The 21898-nt window shown below is 40.8% G+C and overlaps 1 protein-coding gene across 1 annotated transcript in view; it reads right to left on the reverse strand.

Annotated features, from left to right (window-relative positions):
- Nucleotides 1-524: 524 nt before the first annotated feature.
- LOC120930591 overlaps nucleotides 525-21898 on the reverse strand; it is a 55132-nt gene continuing 33758 nt past the window's right edge. Inside the window, exons 4-6 of the mRNA XM_040341766.1 lie at nucleotides 16497-16548; nucleotides 2218-2613; nucleotides 525-859 (exon numbers count right to left, since the gene is read on the reverse strand). Coding sequence (XP_040197700.1) covers nucleotides 525-859; nucleotides 2218-2613; nucleotides 16497-16548 — 783 coding nt within the window. The remainder of the gene's footprint in view (nucleotides 860-2217; nucleotides 2614-16496; nucleotides 16549-21898) is intronic.

Genomic DNA, 21898 nt, shown 5'->3' on the forward strand with positions numbered 1-21898 from the left:
GCACAGTGGCTGCATTTGATGGGCAAAGTGGCTGTATTTGATGGGTACAGTGGCTGCTATCAATGGGCACAATGGCTGCATTTGATAGCAAAGTGGCAGCATTTGATGGGCACACTGGCAGCATTTGAAGGGCACAGTGGCTACATTTGATGGGCACCATGGTTGCTATTGATGGCACAGTGGCTGCATTTGATGGGCACCATGACTACTATTGATGGCACAGTGGCTGCATTTGATGGGGGGTTTTTTCAGCATTTTTCAGAATTTTTCTGTTTGTTTGCGCCCCCCACAAAATTTGAGCACCAGCCGCCACTGTGGGATACCATATGAATCAAAGTTCTTTTGCTGACTTTATTTCCACTTGTACCTGTTAAAGCCTACATGAGGTTGTGGTGATTTCAAATTCAATGTATCCTAATTTCCATCCATTCATACATATCATTTTTATTGTAATTTTATTAGATATTAGAATAAAGAAGTTTCTAAGACACTCAGAACACGACTATCTGATGGAGAGAAAAAAATCACCCACCTATAATAAGAAGTTGTGGTCCAAGATAGTAATATGTGTTTTTCTCTTCATTATTAGTAGACATTTTCACTTGATAGCAATAAAAGGCATTATCCTCACTGGTAACTTGGTTGATTTGGAAATATAAAGCATTGTTCTTATAGGTGCATTCTCCTATATTTATGCCGCGGTCACATCCAGTACCTCTGTCTGCGGTCCTCTTTACATGACAGGTGACATCACTTGCAGATGTTAGGTTGTCACTTGTGAAGTGGCCCAGAAGTGTCACATTTTCTCCAGGAGCAGCAAAGATCAGAGGTATTGTCTCCAGACCGGGTTCATTCCTATCTGATATAGAATAAAATATTATTATAGACAAATGTGCCAAACAAAAACCTCAATGCGTATTGGCATTTTTTTTAAAAGCTGAGTTTAAGGGACACAGAAATTCTGAAATTCGAAGTTAAGAAATTCAAAATTTTGGAAATTCGAAAATTTGAATTTCGGAATATCGAAGTTTCGGAAAATTGGAAATTCAAAAATTGGAAATTATGAAATTCAAGAATTTGATAATCTGTAAGTAAAAATTAAAATCCAAAAATTCTAAAGAATGAAAATCCGAAAATGTTATCTGAAATAATAACTAACTTATAATAACTTAACTATTACTAACTATTAAATTATAGGTATTGGAATTTCCTTTAAAATTTGGCTGTCAGTAATTATAACGAATACGAATGTATCCGAAGTTATGAATTATCCAAAATAACGAATGCTGTATCTAAACGAACGTAACAATCGTTACTAACGTAAACAATTGTTTTTGTATTATTATTATTTATTATATACTTCACTCAACAATTCAAAAATTGATATTATAAAATATTAGCGCTGTTAATATTTTATGATATCAATTTTTGAATTGTTGAGTGAAGTATATTATTTGTATTTAGTTTTGAATTTATAATAGCTGCTACACTGCAAGTTTTTCTTACTTAGTTCTTATTTAGTTCTTATTTGGTGCCATTGAGCGCTGGGATCAGATTATATAACCTTTCCTAATTGGTAGGGTATTTTTTCCTGATATTTTAGATATATTATTATTTATTATAAATTTGTTCCATTCCATTTGTTTAGATGCGGCATTCGTTATTTCGGGTATATTTCGTAACTTCAGATAAATTTGTATTCGTTACATTCAGTAACAGCCAAATTTGGAAGTAAATTCCAATACCTATAATTTAATAGTTATTATTAGTCAGTAATTATTTCAAATTTTACTGAATTTTTTAATTTACGAATTTTTCGAATTTTCAAAAATGCAAAAATCGTAAATTCAAAAGTCATAAATTATAAAATTGTAAATTCGAAAATCGGAAATTCGAAAGTTGGAAATTCTAAAATTCAGATTTTCTAATTTCTGATTTTCGAATTTCCAATTTTCAGATTTTCGAATTTCAGATTTTTTGATTTTCGAATTTACGATTTTAGAATTTACAATTTTAGAATTTTTCAAATTTACAATTTTCGATAAAAGCAAAACAATTTATGAAAACGAAAATGAACACATTTTTCGGCAGTGCACATGTCTACCCCCCGGTACTGTGAGACTTTCAAGGCAGACTCAAATATGAATTGATATATTTATGGCGATAAAAAAACTATATTCATGTATTTTGATTTTGAAAAGGCTGACCTAGGCTCACCTTTCACTGTAAGCCGTGTGCCATCTGGGGTTTGCCATTGCCGTTTTTTCCCATCAAGAAAACTCAGTTCTATGCGGCAGCAATATTGTGTAGCGTCCTCCTGCATTACATTGTTTATGGTTATTGAGGCATTTCTGTGTCTTAGATCGAATGTCACATTTAGCCTTCCCTGATACTTGGGGGAGAAGAATACTATACTGGAGTTATAAATGATCTTATCATCCCCTCTACAGAAATTTTCATCAGATGCTCTCACAATGAATGTTGCGGACTCAATGCTGTTCTTTGTTTCTGGAAATGAAAATTGGCACGGGATGGTGACCGACGTCCCTTCTATAGATTCCGTTCTTGCAGGCTGATCAACACACACATGTCCAGAGGTTTCATGAAGTCTGACTGAGAAAAAAACACATGAAACTTATTAAAAGCTGGGTGAACAACTAAACACACAGATAAATGTATATATCCACTTAAGGACCAAGCCTCTTTTTTAGACTCGTTAAAAACAAGTTTTTTTGCTAGAAGATTACTTAGAACCCCCAATCATTATACATCATTTTTTCTTACACCCTAGAGAATAAAATGGCAATACTTGTTGTCATACCGTATTTGCGCAGCGGTCTTACAAACGCACTTTTGAAAAAAAAGTAAGACAACAGTAAAGTTAGCCCAAATTTTTTTTTATATTGTGAAAGATAATGTTACGCCAAGTAAATTGATACCCAACATGTCACAATTAAAAATTGCGCCCGCTCGTGGAATGGCGACAAACTTTTACCCTTAAAAATCTCCATAGGCAACGTTTAAACAATTCTACAGGTTGTATGTTCTGCGTTACAGAGGAGGTCTGGGGCCATAATTATTGCTCTCGCTCTAACGATTGTGGCGATACCTCACATGTGTGGTTTAAACACCATTTTCATATGCGGGCGCTACTCATGTATGCGTTCGCTTCTGCACGCGAGCTCGTCGGGACAATCATTTATTGATTTTAAAACAGTTTTTTTTTTTAATTGGGTCACTTTTATTCCTTTTGCAAGGAATGTAAACATCCCTTGTAGTAGAAAAAAGCATTAAGGGCCTCTTAACCACTTAAAGTGTTTGTAAAGGAAAAAAATGTTTTCCTTTAAAATAACAACAACCCTGAAGTGTGTTTACAACTGTAGGGGGGTGTGGCTGTAGGTGTGACATCATCAATTGTGTCCCCCTATAAAAGGGATGACGCGATCGATGCAGCCGCCACAGTGAAGCACGGGGAAGCCGTGTTTACACACGGCTCTCACCGTTCTTCAGCTCCGGGCACCTGGTCGCGGGAGTGCGCCGCGGGCGCGCGCCCGCGACCCACAGCTGGGTACTAGTACAGGACGTACCTGTACGTACATGTGCCCAGCCGTGCCATTCTGCTGACGTATATGTGCAGGAGGCGGTCCTTAAGTGGTTAAGATAAAAAGCCTTCTGTGTGCAGCAGCTCCCCTCAGCCCCTCCAATACTTACTGGAACGCCCTCTCAATAAAGCAATGTCCACGAGCGCCTCGGCTGTCCAGGACTCTCCCTCCTGATTGGCTGAGACACAGCAGCGGCGCCATTGGCTCCCACTGCTGTCAATGTCAGTCAGCCAATGAGGAGAGAGAGGGGGCGGGGCGGACTGTGGCTCTATGTCTAAATGGATACATGGAGCTGTGGCTCAGCTCAGGTGCCCAGGAAGGAAGACAGGAACAAAATAGCATCCAGGGCCAAATCTTGGAAATCAAACTCTCTTATCTTGGCAGAGGCTAAACATAGAGTGAATAGAGCAATGTTATATGCAAAAATGACAGCTATTGAAGAAAATAACATAAGTTTTCAATATATTTATAAATGATATTGGGTCTGAGATCAAAAGTAACATTTCTGTCTTTGCAGATGACACCAAGCTATGCAGTGGAATAACGTCCTTGCAGGATGTCTCCAATTTACAAGCCGACCTCAATGCTCTGTCTAGTTGGGCGACTAAGTGGCAGATGAGGTTTAATGTAGATAAATGTAAAGTTATGCACTTGGGGGCAAAGAAAATGCATGCATCATACATACTAGGGGGAGTACAACTGGGGGGATCTGTAGTGGAGAAGGATCTGGGGGTTTTAGTTGATCATAAGCTCAATAATGGCATGCAATGCCAAGCTGCGGTTTCCAAAGCGAGCAAAGTCCTTTCTTGTATTAAGAGAGGTATGGACTCCAATGACAGAGATATAATTTTGCCCCCCTGTACAAATCATTAGTAAGACCTCATCTGGAATATGCAGTTCAGATTTGGGCACCAGTTCTCAAAAAGGACATCGGAGAACTGGAGAAAGTGCAGAGAAGGGCAACCAAACTGATAAGAGGCATGGAGGAGCTCAGCTATGAGGAAAGATTAGAAGAACTACATTTATTCACTCTTGAGAGGAGGAGAATAAGGGGGGATATGATCAACATGTACAAATATATAAGGGGTCCATATAGTGAACTTGGTGTTGAGTTATTCACTTTACGGTCAACACTGAGGACAAGGGGGCACTCTTTACGTCTAGAGGAAAAGAGATTTCACCTCCAAATACGGAAAGGTTTTTTCACAGTAAGAGCTGTGAAAATGTGGAACAGACTCCCTCCAGAGGTGGTTCTGGCCAGCTCAGTAGATTGCTTTAAGAAGGGCCTGGATTCTTTCCTAAATGTACAGAATATAACTGAGTACTAAGATTTGTAGGTAAAGTTGATCCAGGGTAAATCCGATTGCCTCTCGGGGGATCAGGAAGGAATTTTTTTCCCCTGCTGTAGCAAATTGGATCATGCTTTGCTGGGGTTTTTTGCCTTCCTCTGGATCAACTGTGGGTGTATAGGATTTTACTGTGTTTTTTATTTTGTTTTTTTATTTTTTGTGGTTGAACTGGATGGACTTGTGTCTTTTTTCAACCTGACTAACTATGTAACTATGTAACTAAGTACATTTCGTAAAATGTGTCAGCCTTGGGTGAAACATTACCTCCCAGACGATTTTGACCAGTCTTTGTTGTTACCAAACTAGAATCTTTTACAATTGTTAAAAATATATGTACAGTATATGTATGCCAGGAGTCAGACAACCATCCCGGGTGCTTATAATTTCTCTCATATTCTTTCTCCTCCCCTATACCCTTTATTATTTTTTATTATCTACATTTTTTTTATTTTTTTTATTATTATTTTTTTTCTCTTTTTTTTGTTTACCGATAGGATAATCGCGAGGCGATTTAACATATTTTTTTCTAGGGTTACCCACTTATAACTCTATTATGGTTTCATGTCCTATTACATTATAATAATTCCTTGACAAATTGTTGGATTTATACATCTTCTATTTTTTCCTACTTAGTTTATATACTCACTTAATTTTCTGTGTGAATTTATTAATTATAGGGAACAGTTAACTGCAGTTAACTGCATATGTATTGATTAAATGTGTTGTACTAAGTACTGCAAATGTAACCCAGATATATTTCCTTTTTTATTTTCTCCTCCCCAAACTTATGTTCCCCTATTGAAATCTCAATAAAAACATTTGACAAGAAAATAGCATCCAGGACCCATTGGATCACTGACAACAAAGAAACTGGAGGGCACATTATGATAGGTAAGTTTGTTAGAGTGTGCTAATGGGTGGTGCATACTAGCACACTATGGCATAACCCACCTGGTGGCCCATATAATAAAGAAAATGTAAGTGTAATATCGCTTGACGTCCTGATGAAGGGGAGTTGTCAGGAGTGTGTAACACTACTTTCCCATGGCAGCTGCTCGTCTCATTCCAGGATTCCAGTTTCAACTGGGCTGAACTCTCCCTATCTGATTGTCCACCTGCAGGGTGAATGGTGATGAACTGTATGAACTGGCTGTAATAACTTTATGGCCAGCTGAAGTAGCCAACATGCCATCTCCAGCAAAGCAACCAGTGTACCCAGACAGCTGCAATCCCCCCAAGGTGGGTTAGATCCCCCCTAAGCTTTATATCGTCCTTGGCATCAGCCATGGGTCATAGTAGGCCTTCTGTGGTTCTCCTGGCAGGAACAGGGCAATGAGGCTGGCCCATTGATGCTGAGGCCTCCCCTCTCTCTTGGCCGTATGCTCAAACATGGTCAGGAAGGCCTTCTGTAGGAAGTGGATGGCCCTTACATTTACTTGGTGCTGGGGGCAACCACCGTCTTGCGATGTTCCACTATAGCAGTCAGCTGGGTCTCCATTTACGCCTTTTGGAGTTCCAGCTGTGCTGCCTGGATCTGCTAAACCAGTTCTAGCAGCAGCAATGTCTGGTCCTAGCATGCCTGGGCTTCTGTGACGGCTTGTTGCTAACATGCCAATGCATCCTCCTGGTGGTAGTTGGCTTCTGCAGAGGCCTGCTCCTGGGCCATCGTAGCCTAGGGTAACCACATTTCCAAACTGCAATTCAGGGACACCCCTCCCTTCCTAAAAATCAGCTTGTACTGTAACTAATCACAACACAGCCGGGGCAGCGGGTGTGCACTTTACCCAGAAGCGCTGATCAGGCCCCCCCAAAAAAAGGACGCTACATCGCCACTTTACTCACTGACCCCCCCATCGAACGGCATCCTGCCCGGGATCTCCTCAACAGAATTGGGAACCCAGTAAGTCACTGGGGTCCCTATCAGGAACATGGAGCTTCGCGTAGCGTATGACCCCGGCCTGGTAGGCCATCACTGGGGTCCATTGGATGCGCACACCCTGAAGGTGGGCACCGCACCTGGAACCTGTAACCCGCGAAGGACCAAGGAAAATGGCGTCTGCCACAGATATACTCCTCCCCAGCATGCTCCGCGAGGGAAAACTCCTCTAATTGGCTGCTGGGGAAAAGTGGCTCTGCCAGAACCCCTCTAGCGCCACCTGTCGCCCAGGGGTGGAAACAACACCCCTGGAGCTCAGACTGAACTACAGGACAGTTCAGGAATGACAGCAACCCAAATTTAACAAATTTGCGAATGGGAGAAAAATAACTCTCCCATTCCCCACTAACTTTAGCGTAGTTTTTAACCGTGACTGGCAAACAAAACTCCTCCACCAGTGAAAAGATAAAAAGGCTATGCGCTTACCAGAAGGGCAAGCACTTAGGGCTTGCAGCTGGAAACCCCCAGCAAGGGTCTTTATGGAAACTGCTGCTGATGATCCAAATAATATTCCTCCAATGGTGTGGGTGGATATGGAATCCAAACATGAAAGAAATATATATACAGCATATGGTGATGTACCGCAGATAACACAGGATGATAAGCACACCAGGAAAAGCCGCCACCAAATAGAATCACCAAATAAGGGGGACTCTTACCAGATATGCTAAATAGAGTACTTGTGGCCAAACCCAGCCAGGGCCTTTAGATAATCTCCAAGCACACCAGCCAAAGCACACGGCTTTCTCAGACAACCATAACGGAATATGTCACCAGAAAGAAAGATGAAATCCACATAGTGAAGTATCGCAGATATAGGTTTAATAAAAAGTAGATGCACTTACATAAAAAGAGTAATGTCAGCATAAAAAATTTGCGAGCCGGCCGGCTTCTACGAGCGCCCGTCCTTCGGGACCTAGACGCAGCACGTCAGAGCGCCTCCTCCTCCCGACGTACGTTTCGTCAGTATGTGACGTCGTCTGGGGAACGGGCGACGCAATGACGTGTCGCGTTTAAATACATAATAGTAAAAACCAAGCCTCGATATGGATGCAGTCCCAACCATCACGTGACGAGGATCACCCAATCACAGGACCGCAAACCAAAGCAAGGCGAATGCTGCGATAGACACCGCTGAATAATCAATGCGGTACCACAGCAGCACTCAAAATAATACCGAGGGTATTATGAACATTAGAGTTACATAGGTAATGTGCATTCTCGAGTCGAGCCAACCACTAAGGCTCAAGAATACTTATACAAGCTCCCAAAAAATATATCATATAAAATGCGACTGTTGAATAAATATAATATAAACCGTCGGTGGGACAATCATGTAGCCCCTATTATATAATATAGGAACTCTAATAAGAGTCAGGGCATAAAATCAATTACAAAAAATAATTACAAAAGTATATAAATATAAATATAAAAAGCCAAAAAAGTTTAATGATGGCCTTACTATTAAATATCCTAATTCTTATAAGGCATCCTCCATAAAGCCAAAATGACCGTATGAAGGGTATATATGACCATGAAATAAAATTGATAATAGGGAAGAAAGGGATGGCAAGGGGAGAGAGAGGGGAGGGGAAAGGGGGAAAAAAAGGGGATGGGGAGGGAGGGGGGAGGGGGGAATGGGAAGGGGAGGGAGGAAAGGGGGAGGGGGAGAGAGAAGGGGAAGGGGAATAAGGGGGGGGGGGGAGGGGAGAAAAAATTATCAATAATTAACAAAAATGTGTATATGATAATGAGGCTCGCCCCATTAGAGGCCCACAATCATATAGCCTGTGTTGGGCTTGACTCAAGTTGGCACGCAACAAATAATGATAATAAAAAACATTTGAGAATAAAAACCACATAATAAAACATTAATCAAGCATTATTAATGAATGCATTAACATCTACCTCCACATTTAATCCATGTGGAGTATAACATTTGACCTTATGTATCCACCCCATTTCGAGTCTGGAAATACTCCTAACCAAAGATCCCCCTCGCCAATGTGGGGTATACTTGTCAATGCCTAAAAAGACTGTTTTAGAAGGGTCTTTGCTGTGCGACAATAAATAGTGTTTAGACACTGAATGGTTGGTAAAACCATTTAAAATGTTTGTAATATGCTCATTGAGCCTGACCGAAAGGGGTCTTTTGGTTCTGCCAATGTATTGCAGCCCACATGGGCATTGGAGTAAGTAAACCACTCCTACAGTGGAACAAGTTATGAATGGTTTGATCTTATGCTCCTCTGAGGTAGATGTAGAAGTGAAAACATGAGTGCGTCTCTGTGTGCACCCATTAAGGGAGCACACCCGACAGTTCCTACATTGATAAAATCCTGTATAGGAATCCAAAAACGTCATCCTCGGAGGAGGTGGTTCTATGACATTGGGGGCCAACCTGTGTCTCAAAGCTGAAACACCTCTGAAGATGACTTGTGGAACAGAGGGTAAAGAAGGACCAAGTATGGAATCATTTAATAAAATGTGCCAATGTTTTCTGACTAATTTTTTTATATTTTGATGTTGGGTAGAAAAAGTAGTCAAAAATGGAACCATGGATAGGTTTTTATCTTTCGGAGGTTTTGTGATAAGAAGAGTTTCTCTATCAATTTTCTTAACCTCCTCCAGAGTAGCCAAAAGGGGGCCCAATGAATAACCTTTTTCTAAAAACCTTTCAGTCAAAAGTCCACTCTGATTGAGGAACTCCTGTTGGTTGGTACAATTACGCCTAATTCGTAGATATTGGCTCTTGGGCACGGACTGTAACCAGGACTTATGATGACAACTGTCAACTGGGATATATGAATTACGGTCCGTTTTTTTAAAATGGGTTGATGTGACAAAATGGTTTTCCATGATGGAAATCTTCAAATCCAAAAAACTAATGCTGGATTGGCTGGCCTCAAAGTCTAAATGAATACCCCTAGAGTTATTGTTTAAGAGCTCCATGAAGGCCTGTAGGTCCTCATAGGATCCCTCCCACAGGAGGAGGATGTCGTCAATGTACCTCTTCCACAACTTTAGCTGTGGTGTCTGGCTAACATAGACGACATCCTCCTCCCATAACGCCATAAAGAGGTTGGCCAAACTGGGGGCAAACTTAGCCCCCATCGCCACACCTCTATCCTGGCGATAAAACTGGTGCTGGAACCAGAAATAATTACGAGAGGCTGCAAAATGGAGCAAGTCCAAAATGAAACAAATTTGTTCATCAAACAACCCCGAATCGCGCCTAAGGTAATACTCTACTGCGAATAAACCTAGGTCATGCGGAATAATAGTATATAATGATGTAACGTCCGCAGTGACGAGCCAAACATTGGGAGATGGTTTAAGGCTGGACAAAATATTGATGGTATGCCTTGAATCTTTAAGGAGTGATGGCATCGCTGCCACTAAAGGCTGAAGAAAAAAGTCTATGTACCTGCCCACCCGGGAAGTGAGGGAATCAATCCCACTCACTATGGGGCGTCCCGGGGGGCAGGTTTGACTTTTATGGATCTTGGGGAGGTAATATATTATTGGCGTTCTAGGGGCCAGAGGAACCAAATAGGCTCTCTCCTTTTTAGTGATGATACCTTCCCTAAAACCATTTTTAACAATGCGATCAAGTTGTTCCAAATAATTGTTTTTAGGATCAGATTTCAAGGGAGTGTAAGTATCGCGGTCCTCCAAAATTCTGTTCATTTCCAATAAATAATCTGAACGATTAAGGACAACAATACCACCGCCTTTATCGGCAGGCCGAATGACGATATCTTTGTTCTCGCATAGAGAATTAAGGCCAGCCAAAAGGTCCTGGTCAACTCTACTGGTTTTAACTGGAAGTGATTCTAGATCTTTAAGAAGAGCGTCCCTAAATACCCTAATGGCGGGAGCCATAGTGGTTGAAGGATTATATAAGGATGCATTAGATAAACCAGTATGCACAAAACCTCCCACTTGATTTTGGGTATTGGAAATGGGATTGGAAATCATGTACCTCTTGATATGCACTTTGCGTATGAACTTATGTATATCAATGTAGGTCTCAAATTTATTCAATTTACGGGGTAAGGCATATTTGAGGCCTTTATCCAGGATAAGCTTTTCAGACTGATTTAAGGCAATGGTACTCAGGTTATAAATTCCTGTTCCTGCTAAAACTTTTGCCTTTTTGACTCGTACCCTTCGCCCTCCTCTGACTCCTCTCCTGGGTCGCCTGCACGTTTCACGCCCTGGCTGGGCCTGTGAAAACCCCACTGTTGTGGGGTGGGGCCAGAAGAGCCCGTACTGTTCAGAGGGTAGGCTGTATTCACAACCTCAGACAAGCTCCCTTGTAGGGGATAGTTGACATTATTCCTTCCAAAATAATCACTAGGTCCCTCTTTGTCACGGAGGGGATAGAAGCGATTTTGTGTATCAATTTGGTAAGGAAAATCCTTGTCCTGGGTACCAAGTGGGTTGTATTGATTTAAACCAGTTTGATGAGCAAAATTGGGGGGTTGGAAATAGGGAAAACCCTGAGAGGGAGGAAAGAAAGGAGAGGGTGGTGGACCACTAGTATATTGTGGATATCCTTGAGGATAGGCTGACGGTGGGCGCCCCTGATTGGGGTAAAAATTACCCCGGTTACCTCCCCTCCCTGAACCATGAGATGGTTTGGAATTTCTAGGTGGGAGAGGTTGTGAATATGACTGTGAGGGTCCTCCCCTACCTTGATTGGGTAATCTAAAGGGGGATGAATGCGAGCCCCTTCTTCTGGTACCCTGAAAATTAGGACGACCTTTAGTTGGAGGTTGGATAGTAGCAGGGTGAGGAGCCGTAGCGGATGCCTGTGGCTGATTAGTTTCCATTTCCGCCTCTGCACTCCTAATCCTGTTTTCCTCCAAAATTTTCTTTTGCCACGAGAAAACCTCCCCAATATGATAATCGGAGAGATCTCTGTTGTATTTTTTCTTTTTCTTATTTTTTTTGATCCCTCTCCTCTTTCTCCAAAAATTTAGAAAGGGACTCTGATTTGTCTTTATACTCTACTGACTCTCGAAGGGGGACAAGCTTCTCTGCAATAACTTTGATCTCCTCATCAAGTCGAGTGAGTTTGACACGCTTTCTAGCGATCAAAAAGCAGAGAAACTTGACCCCAGCATCGTTGAAGTATTTGAACCAATCATCAAGCTGGATGTCACCCTTTTGGGGTGCAACTTCCCATCTAAGACTACGTGGGACCATATTTTCTTTGACATAGGTCTCTAAGTACGCTATGTCCCACTGAGTATGAGTTTCTGAAATGGTTAAATTTTTAAGTCTAGTAAAAATACCGGTTAGGTCACCCTCATCGTTTTTATATGACTCAAAAACCCCTGAGGTATCAACCTTTCTGGAAGCCCTATAGTCAAAAACATCCATTGTGAAATGATATGTAAAAGTACAATTATAAGTTTAAATACAAAAAAGCAGCAGTACCTTGGTATATAACAAAATGGATAAAGGAAAAATATGATACTGCGCTAAGCTAACTAAGTGAAACAAACAAAAACTTAAACAAGCTGCAACAAAAATTGTGATATACACACAATATCCAATCAAAACAAAACAAATAAGTTGCGCTAAACATATATGAATGTGAAAAATAAATGAGAAAAAATTTTAAGTGTCCATAAGTGTCCAATGAACAATAAAGATATATTGAGAATTCAGGTTAATTGTTGAGTGAAGTTTTTAACCGTGACTGGCAAACAAAACTCCTCCACCAGTGAAAAGATAAAAAGGCTATGCGCTTACCAGAAGGGCAAGCACTTAGGGCTTGCAGCTGGAAACCCCCAGCAAGGGTCTTTATGGAAACTGCTGCTGATGATCCAAATAATATTCCTCCAATGGTGTGGGTGGATATGGAATCCAAACATGAAAGAAATATATATACAGCATATGGTGATGTACCGCAGATAACACAGGATGATAAGCACACCAGGAAAAGCCGCCACCAAATAGAATCACCAAATAAGGGGGACTCTTACCAGATATGCTAAATAGAGTACTTGTGGCCAAACCCAGCCAGGGCCTTTAGATAATCTCCAAGCACACCAGCCAAAGCACACGGCTTTCTCAGACAACCATAACGGAATATGTCACCAGAAAGAAAGATGAAATCCACATAGTGAAGTATCGCAGATATAGGTTTAATAAAAAGTAGATGCACTTACATAAAAAGAGTAATGTCAGCATAAAAAATTTGCGAGCCGGCCGGCTTCTACGAGCGCCCGTCCTTCGGGACCTAGACGCAGCACGTCAGAGCGTCTCCTCCTCCCGACGTACGTTTCGTCAGTATGTGACGTCGTCTGGGGAACGGGCGACGCAATGACGTGTCGCGTTTAAATACATAATAGTAAAAACCAAGCCTCGATATGGATGCAGTCCCAACCATCACGTGACGAGGATCACCCAATCACAGGACCGCAAACCAAAGCAAGGCGAATGCTGCGATAGACACCGCTGAATAATCAATGCGGTACCACAGCAGCACTCAAAATAATACCGAGGGTATTATGAACATTAGAGTTACATAGGTAATGTGCATTCTCGAGTCGAGCCAACCACTAAGGCTCAAGAATACTTATACAAGCTCCCAAAAAATATATCATATAAAATGCGACTGTTGAATAAATATAATATAAACCGTCGGTGGGACAATCATGTAGCCCCTATTATATAATATAGGAACTCTAATAAGAGTCAGGGCATAAAATCAATTACAAAAAATAATTACAAAAGTATATAAATATAAATATAAAAAGCCAAAAAAGTTTAATGATGGCCTTACTATTAAATATCCTAATTCTTATAAGGCATCCTCCATAAAGCCAAAATGACCGTATGAAGGGTATATATGACCATGAAATAAAATTGATAATAGGGAAGAAAGGGATGGCAAGGGGAGAGAGAGGGGAGGGGAAAGGGGGAAAAAAGGGGATGGGGAGGGAGGGGGGAGGGGGGAATGGGAAGGGGAGGGAGGAAAGGGGGAGGGGGAGAGAGAAGGGGAAGGGGAATAAGGGGGGGGGAGGGGAGAAAAAATTATCAATAATTAACAAAAATGTGTATATGATAATGAGGCTCGCCCCATTAGAGGCCCACAATCATATAGCCTGTGTTGGGCTTGACTCAAGTTGGCACGCAACAAATAATGATAATAAAAAACATTTGAGAATAAAAACCACATAATAAAACATTAATCAAGCATTATTAATGAATGCATTAACTATTATCAATTTTATTTCATGGTCATATATACCCTTCATACGGTCATTTTGGCTTTATGGAGGATGCCTTATAAGAATTAGGATATTTAATAGTAAGGCCATCATTAAACTTTTTTGGCTTTTTATATTTATATTTATATACTTTTGTAATTATTTTTTGTAATTGATTTTATGCCCTGACTCTTATTAGAGTTCCTATATTATATAATAGGGGCTACATGATTGTCCCACCGACGGTTTATATTATATTTATTCAACAGTCGCATTTTATATGATATATTTTTTGGGAGCTTGTATAAGTATTCTTGAGCCTTAGTGGTTGGCTCGACTCGAGAATGCACATTACCTATGTAACTCTAATGTTCATAATACCCTCGGTATTATTTTGAGTGCTGCTGTGGTACCGCATTGATTATTCAGCGGTGTCTATCGCAGCATTCGCCTTGCTTTGGTTTGCGGTCCTGTGATTGGGTGATCCTCGTCACGTGATGGTTGGGACTGCATCCATATCGAGGCTTGGTTTTTACTATTATGTATTTAAATGCGACACGTCATTGCGTCGCCCGTTCCCCAGACGACGTCACATACTGACGAAACGTACGTCGGGAGGAGGAGACGCTCTGACGTGCTGCGTCTAGGTCCCGAAGGACGGGCGCTCGTAGAAGCCGGCCGGCTCGCAAATTTTTTATGCTGACATTACTCTTTTTATGTAAGTGCATCTACTTTTTATTAAACCTATATCTGCGATACTTCACTATGTGGATTTCATCTTTCTTTCTGGTGACATATTCCGTTATGGTTGTCTGAGAAAGCCGTGTGCTTTGGCTGGTGTGCTTGGAGATTATCTAAAGGCCCTGGCTGGGTTTGGCCACAAGTACTCTATTTAGCATATCTGGTAAGAGTCCCCCTTATTTGGTGATTCTATTTGGTGGCGGCTTTTCCTGGTGTGCTTATCATCCTGTGTTATCTGCGGTACATCACCATATGCTGTATATATATTTCTTTCATGTTTGGATTCCATATCCACCCACACCATTGGAGGAATATTATTTGGATCATCAGCAGCAGTTTCCATAAAGACCCTTGCTGGGGGTTTCCAGCTGCAAGCCCTAAGTGCTTGCCCTTCTGGTAAGCGCATAGCCTTTTTATCTTTTCACTGGTGGAGGAGTTTTGTTTGCCAGTCACGGTTAAAAACTTCACTCAACAATTAACCTGAATTCTCAATATATCTTTATTGTTCATTGGACACTTATGGACACTTAAAATTTTTTCTCATTTATTTTTCACATTCATATATGTTTAGCGCAACTTATTTGTTTTGTTTTGATTGGATATTGTGTGTATATCACAATTTTTGTTGCAGCTTGTTTAAGTTTTTGTTTGTTTCACTTAGTTAGCTTAGCGCAGTATCATATTTTTCCTTTATCAACTTTAGCGTAGTGTCCATACTGAAAGTAAGGGGGCGCTACATATACTGTATATACTACATACCCCATAGACACTGCATGGGCAGGACCAGTACACTGCATATAATAATATCACAGGCTGTATATATACTACATACCCCATAGACAGAGCATGAGCAGGACCAGTACTCTGTATATAATAATACTACAGACTGTATGTATACTACATACCCCATAGACACAGCATGAGCAGGACCAGTACACTGTATATAATAATACTACAGACTGTATATATACTACATACCCCATAGACACAGCATGATCAGGACCAGTACACTGTATATAATAATACTACAGACTGTATATATATTACATACCCCATATACACAGCACGAGTAGGACCAGTACACTGTATATAATAATACTATAGACTGTATATATACAACCTACCCCATAGACACAGCACGAGTAGGACCAGTACACTGTATATAATAATACTACAGACTGTATATATATACTACATACCCCATAGACACAGCATGAGCAGGACCAGTACATTGTATATAATAATACTACAGACTGTATATATACAACCTACCCCATAGACACAGCATGAGCAGGACCAGTACACTGTATATAATAATACTACAGACTGTATATATATACTACATACCCCATAGACACAGCATGAGCAGGACCAGTACACTGTATATAATAATATTACAGACTGTATATATACTACATACCCCATAGACACAGCATGAGCAGAACCAGTACACTGTATATAATAATACTACAGACTGTATATATACTACATACCCCATAGACACAGCATGAGCAGGACCAGTACACTGTATATAATAATACTACAGACTGTATATATATTACATACCCCATAGACACAGCATGAGTAGGACCAGTACACTGTATATAATAATACTACAGACTGTATATATACTACATACCCCATAGACACAGCATGAGTAGGACCAGTACACGGGACATCATGGCTGCTATCTAAAATTAAGGAAAGTGTTACTGGTTATAAGCCATCCAAAGAGGAACTTATATTGCGACAATATCTACAGTTGATATGAGAAGACGATCACACCTCTGGACTTCCCATTTTTCTAATTTTACAGATGGCAACAAGTACTCTGTACACATAGCATTACACATCTATTAATAAAAGTAGGAAAAGTGATCAAACTGAAGACAGAACAGCTATGTGACAAATTAGACATGAGCCAACTGCCCTGCTACGGTTCAAGCAGGGGTCTGCAAAATTCAAAGAATGCCGAACCCAAACTCCATTAAAATCAATTCAAGCCAAATCTGTCACACAAAAAAAAACATTTTCTGGGCTAATAGGCAAAGGGGTGTCAAAAATTGCATGGGGGGGGGGGGGGAAGGTCAGCACTGCCGTGGAGAAAATGTACCAATGCAAAAGAAAAAAAAAAGTAAAAAATTGAATGTTGCCAGGGGCTGTGATTTTTTTTTATAGCAGTCCGTTCCGCCCCCTTGCTGTAAATGATAGTTTATTTACATACCGTATTTATCGGCGTATATTGCGCACTTTTTTGCCCTGAAAATCAGGGCAAAATCGTGGGTGAGCGATATACGCCGATACCCGCTTTCCCGCGCCGAGTTTTGAATACTGCGCCAACATATACCGAGCGCAGTACACTCGGGTATAGTCGGCCAGTCTCGGCTTCTTCCGTGGTCACGTCCTGGATGTACAGGACGTGAGCGCGACAGTTGCCGAGCCTGCCCGAGTGTACTGTGCTCGGTATATGCTGGCGCAGTATTCAAAACTCGGCGCGGGAAACGGGCGGGGAGGACGCGAGGACGCCGCAGAAGGACGCCGGACCCGCCGAAGAGAACACCGGACCCGCCGAAGAGGACACCGGACCCGCAGCAGAAGGACACCCGAAGCCGCAGAAGGACGCCGGACCCGCCGAAGAGGACACCCGAAGCCGCAGAAGGACGCCGGACCCGACGAGGCCGCCGATGGACGCCGCGCAAGACACCAAAACTGTAAGTACAAAAATAACTTTTTTTCCACAGGATTGGGGGTCACTTTAGGGGTGCGCGGTATACGGGGGAGCACGTTATACCGCGATAAATACGGTATCTCATGCACTAGCCTGGAGACAGGCATTATTTTTTAATTCCCACCCCCACTCCTTTTCTGAAGTCATGTGGTTACTTTTCTGGAGTTTGACTGGATGTTAATGATCATAGCAGAATTTAGTGTAAGGGGAGTGTAGAGGTGGGCGGGGAGTCTACTGACATCACAACTCCACCCACCGAGCTCCAGACAACAGACCCACCCACAGAATCTGCAGTTTTTCAGGTCTCATAACATACAGAGGGGAGACATTTGACAGGTAAGGATACATGCAGGAGGCAAGTATATCCTTATAGATCAGCACTATGGCAGTAGTTTAGAAAGGATGAGAGTGGCTTTACATAAACTTTAAGCGTATGTGTGCTGTTTTTATTTTTTAAAGAAGCTGGCATGGAAGTTTTATTTGCCAGCAATGTAAACTGTGTAATCTCTTTCTTTGTAAATGTCACCATTGTGCTGTAGAAAATCCTACTAAATGAATACCAAATCCTCTGAATATGGTACGTATTGGAAGGGGGTACCTCACTCACAGGCCCATCTTTAACATTGATTGGACCCTGGGAAAGCATTTTACTGGGTAATGCACCATGACATTTTGCTTTCTACCTGCTCTGAGACATACAATAAATAGCAGCTAAACTCAAAATCAGTTTATTGCAGCAGATAAGGCAGCCATTGCGATTGGTTGCCAACCGTTATTATGGCATATCATTACTGCTCACTGACTGGTTGCCAGAGGTTACAGCACACATTATGGCTCTCTGATTAGTTGCTAGAGGTTACAGAACATCATTACTACTTACCCATTGGCTGCTAGAGGTTACTGCACATCATTACTTTTCACTGATTGCTTGATAGAGGTTACTGCACATCCTTACCTCAGGCTCTCACTAATTGATTTCTAGAGCATACTGTACATCATTACCGATCACTGATTAGTTGCTAGAGCTTACTGCATATCATCAGGGCCGCCATCAGGGGGGTACAGGCAGTACACCTGTAAGGGGCCCGGAGGTCCCCAGGGGCTCGGGTGGCAACCCCCCCCTTTTTTTAAGGGGCCTGGAGGTCCCCAGGGCCCTGGATGGCAACCCCCCTTTAAAAAAAAAAATGTTATAATTTTTTATATATATATATATATATATATTTGTTTTTATTTATTTTATTTTTTTTAATTAAAGGGCCCAGAGGTCCCTAGGGCCCCGGATGGCAACCCCTCTTTTTTGTATATATATATTTTTTTTGTATTTCTTTTTTTTTATTTTATTAAAGGGCCCAAAGATCCCCAGGGGCCCGGAGGTCCCCAAGGCCCCAGATGGCTACCCCCTTTTTTTATATATTTGTTTTATATATATCTCTTTTTTTATAAAGGGGGCCCATGCCTGAAGCTGTGTAAGGGGCACCATAATTCCTGATGGCGGCCCTGCATATCATTACTGCTCACCCATTGGTTGCTAGAGGTTACTGCACATCATTACCGCCCACCAATTGGTTGTTATATGTTACTGCTTATCCTTACTACTCACTGCTTGGTTGTTAGAGCTTACTGCACATCATTACTGCAAACTGATTGGTTGCTAGAGTAAGGTGACCAGATATTTGAAATGAAATCCGTGGACATATTTTTTTTTTACTAGTAATGGCAACAATCAGTGACTCTCTGCCGATCGCTGCCGCCGCCGGCTCACAGCCTCTCAAGTCTTACTCTCCGGGCCCCCGGCTACTACTGGATGGGGAGTGGAGGAAGATCACTCCGCCAGGGAAGGCAAGGATATAGGCAGGTCGCTGGCCAGGATTTGAGCCAAGGCAGAAGAACATGTGAGCAAAGCTGAATGGGCATGAGCCCGAAACTGAAGAAATATTCCCTCCGCTCCGACCAGCACATGATCATCAGAAAGGGGCACAGATAATGGAAAAAATACAACCCCCCTATGCTAGTAGGCACGGAGGTGCGGGGGGTGTAATTCAATTTTTTTTAATTTTACTCTGCACTGACTGTCCTTGAAATTGCCCCTGCCCCCTATTAAATTCAATCTGGGGACAAAACCAGGGACAGACTTGGTCCGGGGACAGTGTCCTCAATCAGGGGACTGTCCCCTGAAACTGGGGATGTCTGGTCACCCTATGCTAGAGATTACTGCACATTATTACCACTCACTGATTGGTTGCTAGAGATTACTGCACATCATTACCACTCACTGATTGGTTGCTAGAGATTACTGCACATCATTACCACTCACTGATTGGTTGCTAGAGGTTACTGAACATCATTACTGCTGATTGGTTGCTATAGGTTACTGCACATTGTTACTGCTAACTGATTGGTTGCTAGATATATTTTACTACAAACACACAACACTCCCCTTGCCAGAGTAGAAGTGTTCTCTTGCAGCAGAATTTAACACGTGGCAGAAAAGATGGGCTTAATGAAGCTGACCAGGATTACATTTAAAACAGTACTGTCAATGAGCATAGCAAGCAGAGAGGCTGAGATCAGTGATAATTCAGTGGCTTAAAGCGGTGGTTCACCCTCCTTAACAACAGTATAGCATTACATTCGGCATCGTAGCGCGAGCTACAGTATGCCGGTCTTACATTTTTTATCTCCGTACTCACTGTGCTATTGTACATTCAAGATTCCGACTCCCGCGGGGAATGGGCGTTCCTATGGAGAGGGAGGGTGATTGACGGCCGGCTCTGGCACGTCACGCTCCCCGAAGACAGCCGGAGTAGGTCTCGGCTCTTCACGGCGCCTGCGCACAGGCTATGCGCAGGCGCCGTGAAGAGCCAAGCCTATTTCGGCTATTTCCGGAGAAGCGTGACGTGCCAGGGCCGGCCGTCAATCACCTTCTCTCACCATAGGAATGCCCATTCCCCGGAATCTTCAATGTACAATAGCACAGTGAGTACGGGGATAAAAAAATGTAAGACCGGCATACTGTAGCTCGCGCTACGATGCCGAATTTTATGCTAGAATAAAAAAAAAAAAAAAAAAAAATTTTTAATAGGGTGAACCCCCGCTTTAAGCAGTGAAAGTTCAATACAGCTGGGAAAACTAGACATGTGCATTTTGTTTCGTTACGAATTCGAATTCGGACACATTTTTCATTATTCGGAAATTCGTATGCATCCGAATTTCCGAATTACAAAATTAACGAATTTAGACAAATTCGAAAAAACGCAAACGAAATTCGAATTCCAATCGAATTCCAATCGAATTCTAATTGAATTCGAAAACAAATTCGAATCGAATTTGAAAAAATAGAAATCGATTTTCTAAAAACTACAATAAAATAGAATATAAAGCAATAGAATCAAAAATAATAGAATAGAAGTTAATAAAATGTAATAAAATAGAACATGACAGTCTTCCGAAATTTGAATAGTATAAATTTGAATTCTAGAATAGATTGGAAAATAATTTAAATTTATGGAAACTAAAATATAAAAGAATAGAAAAACAATAGAACAGAATAGAATCAATTATAATATATATTATATTTTATTCTATTCTCTTGTTTTTCTTTTCTATTCCATTCTAATCTTTTCTATTCGAATTTGAATTTTTTTTTTTATTAAATTCGAATTTCTTATGGAATGAAATCAAATTTGAATAGAAAAGATTATAAAAGATTAGTTTCATATTGGAATTTGAAAAAAATTTGAGCGAATTCCTAAAAAGTCGATCAAATTTGAAAAATTTAATTAGATTAGAAAAATCTACTGCATTCGAAATAATTCTACCGCATTTGAAAAAAATCTATCGAATTAGAAAAATCTACCACATTTGAAAAAAATCTACTAAATTAGAAAAAACGACCACATTCGATTTTTTTTTTACATATAACCATTTTCCAAAATTCGAATTTCATATAGACTGAAATCGAATTGGAATAGAAAAGATTAGAATAGAATAGAAAATAATAGAAACATTAATAAACTAGAAAAACAATAGAACAGAATAGAATAAATTATAATATATATTATATTTTATTCTATTCTCTTGTTTTTCATTTCTATTGCATTCTAATCTTTTCTATTCGAATTTGAATTCATTTTATATGAAATTCGAATTTCTTATTGAATGAAATCAAATTTGAATAGAAAAGATTATAAAAGATTAGTTTCATATTAGAATTTGAAAACATTTTGACCGAATTCCTAAAAAGTCAATCAAATTTGAAAAATTTTATTCGATTAGAAAAAAATCTACTGCATTCGAAAAAATTCTACCGCATT

The sequence above is a fragment of the Rana temporaria genome, chromosome 3, assembly GCF_905171775.1.
Source record: "Rana temporaria chromosome 3, aRanTem1.1, whole genome shotgun sequence".
Classification (NCBI taxonomy): Eukaryota; Metazoa; Chordata; class Amphibia; order Anura; family Ranidae; genus Rana; species Rana temporaria.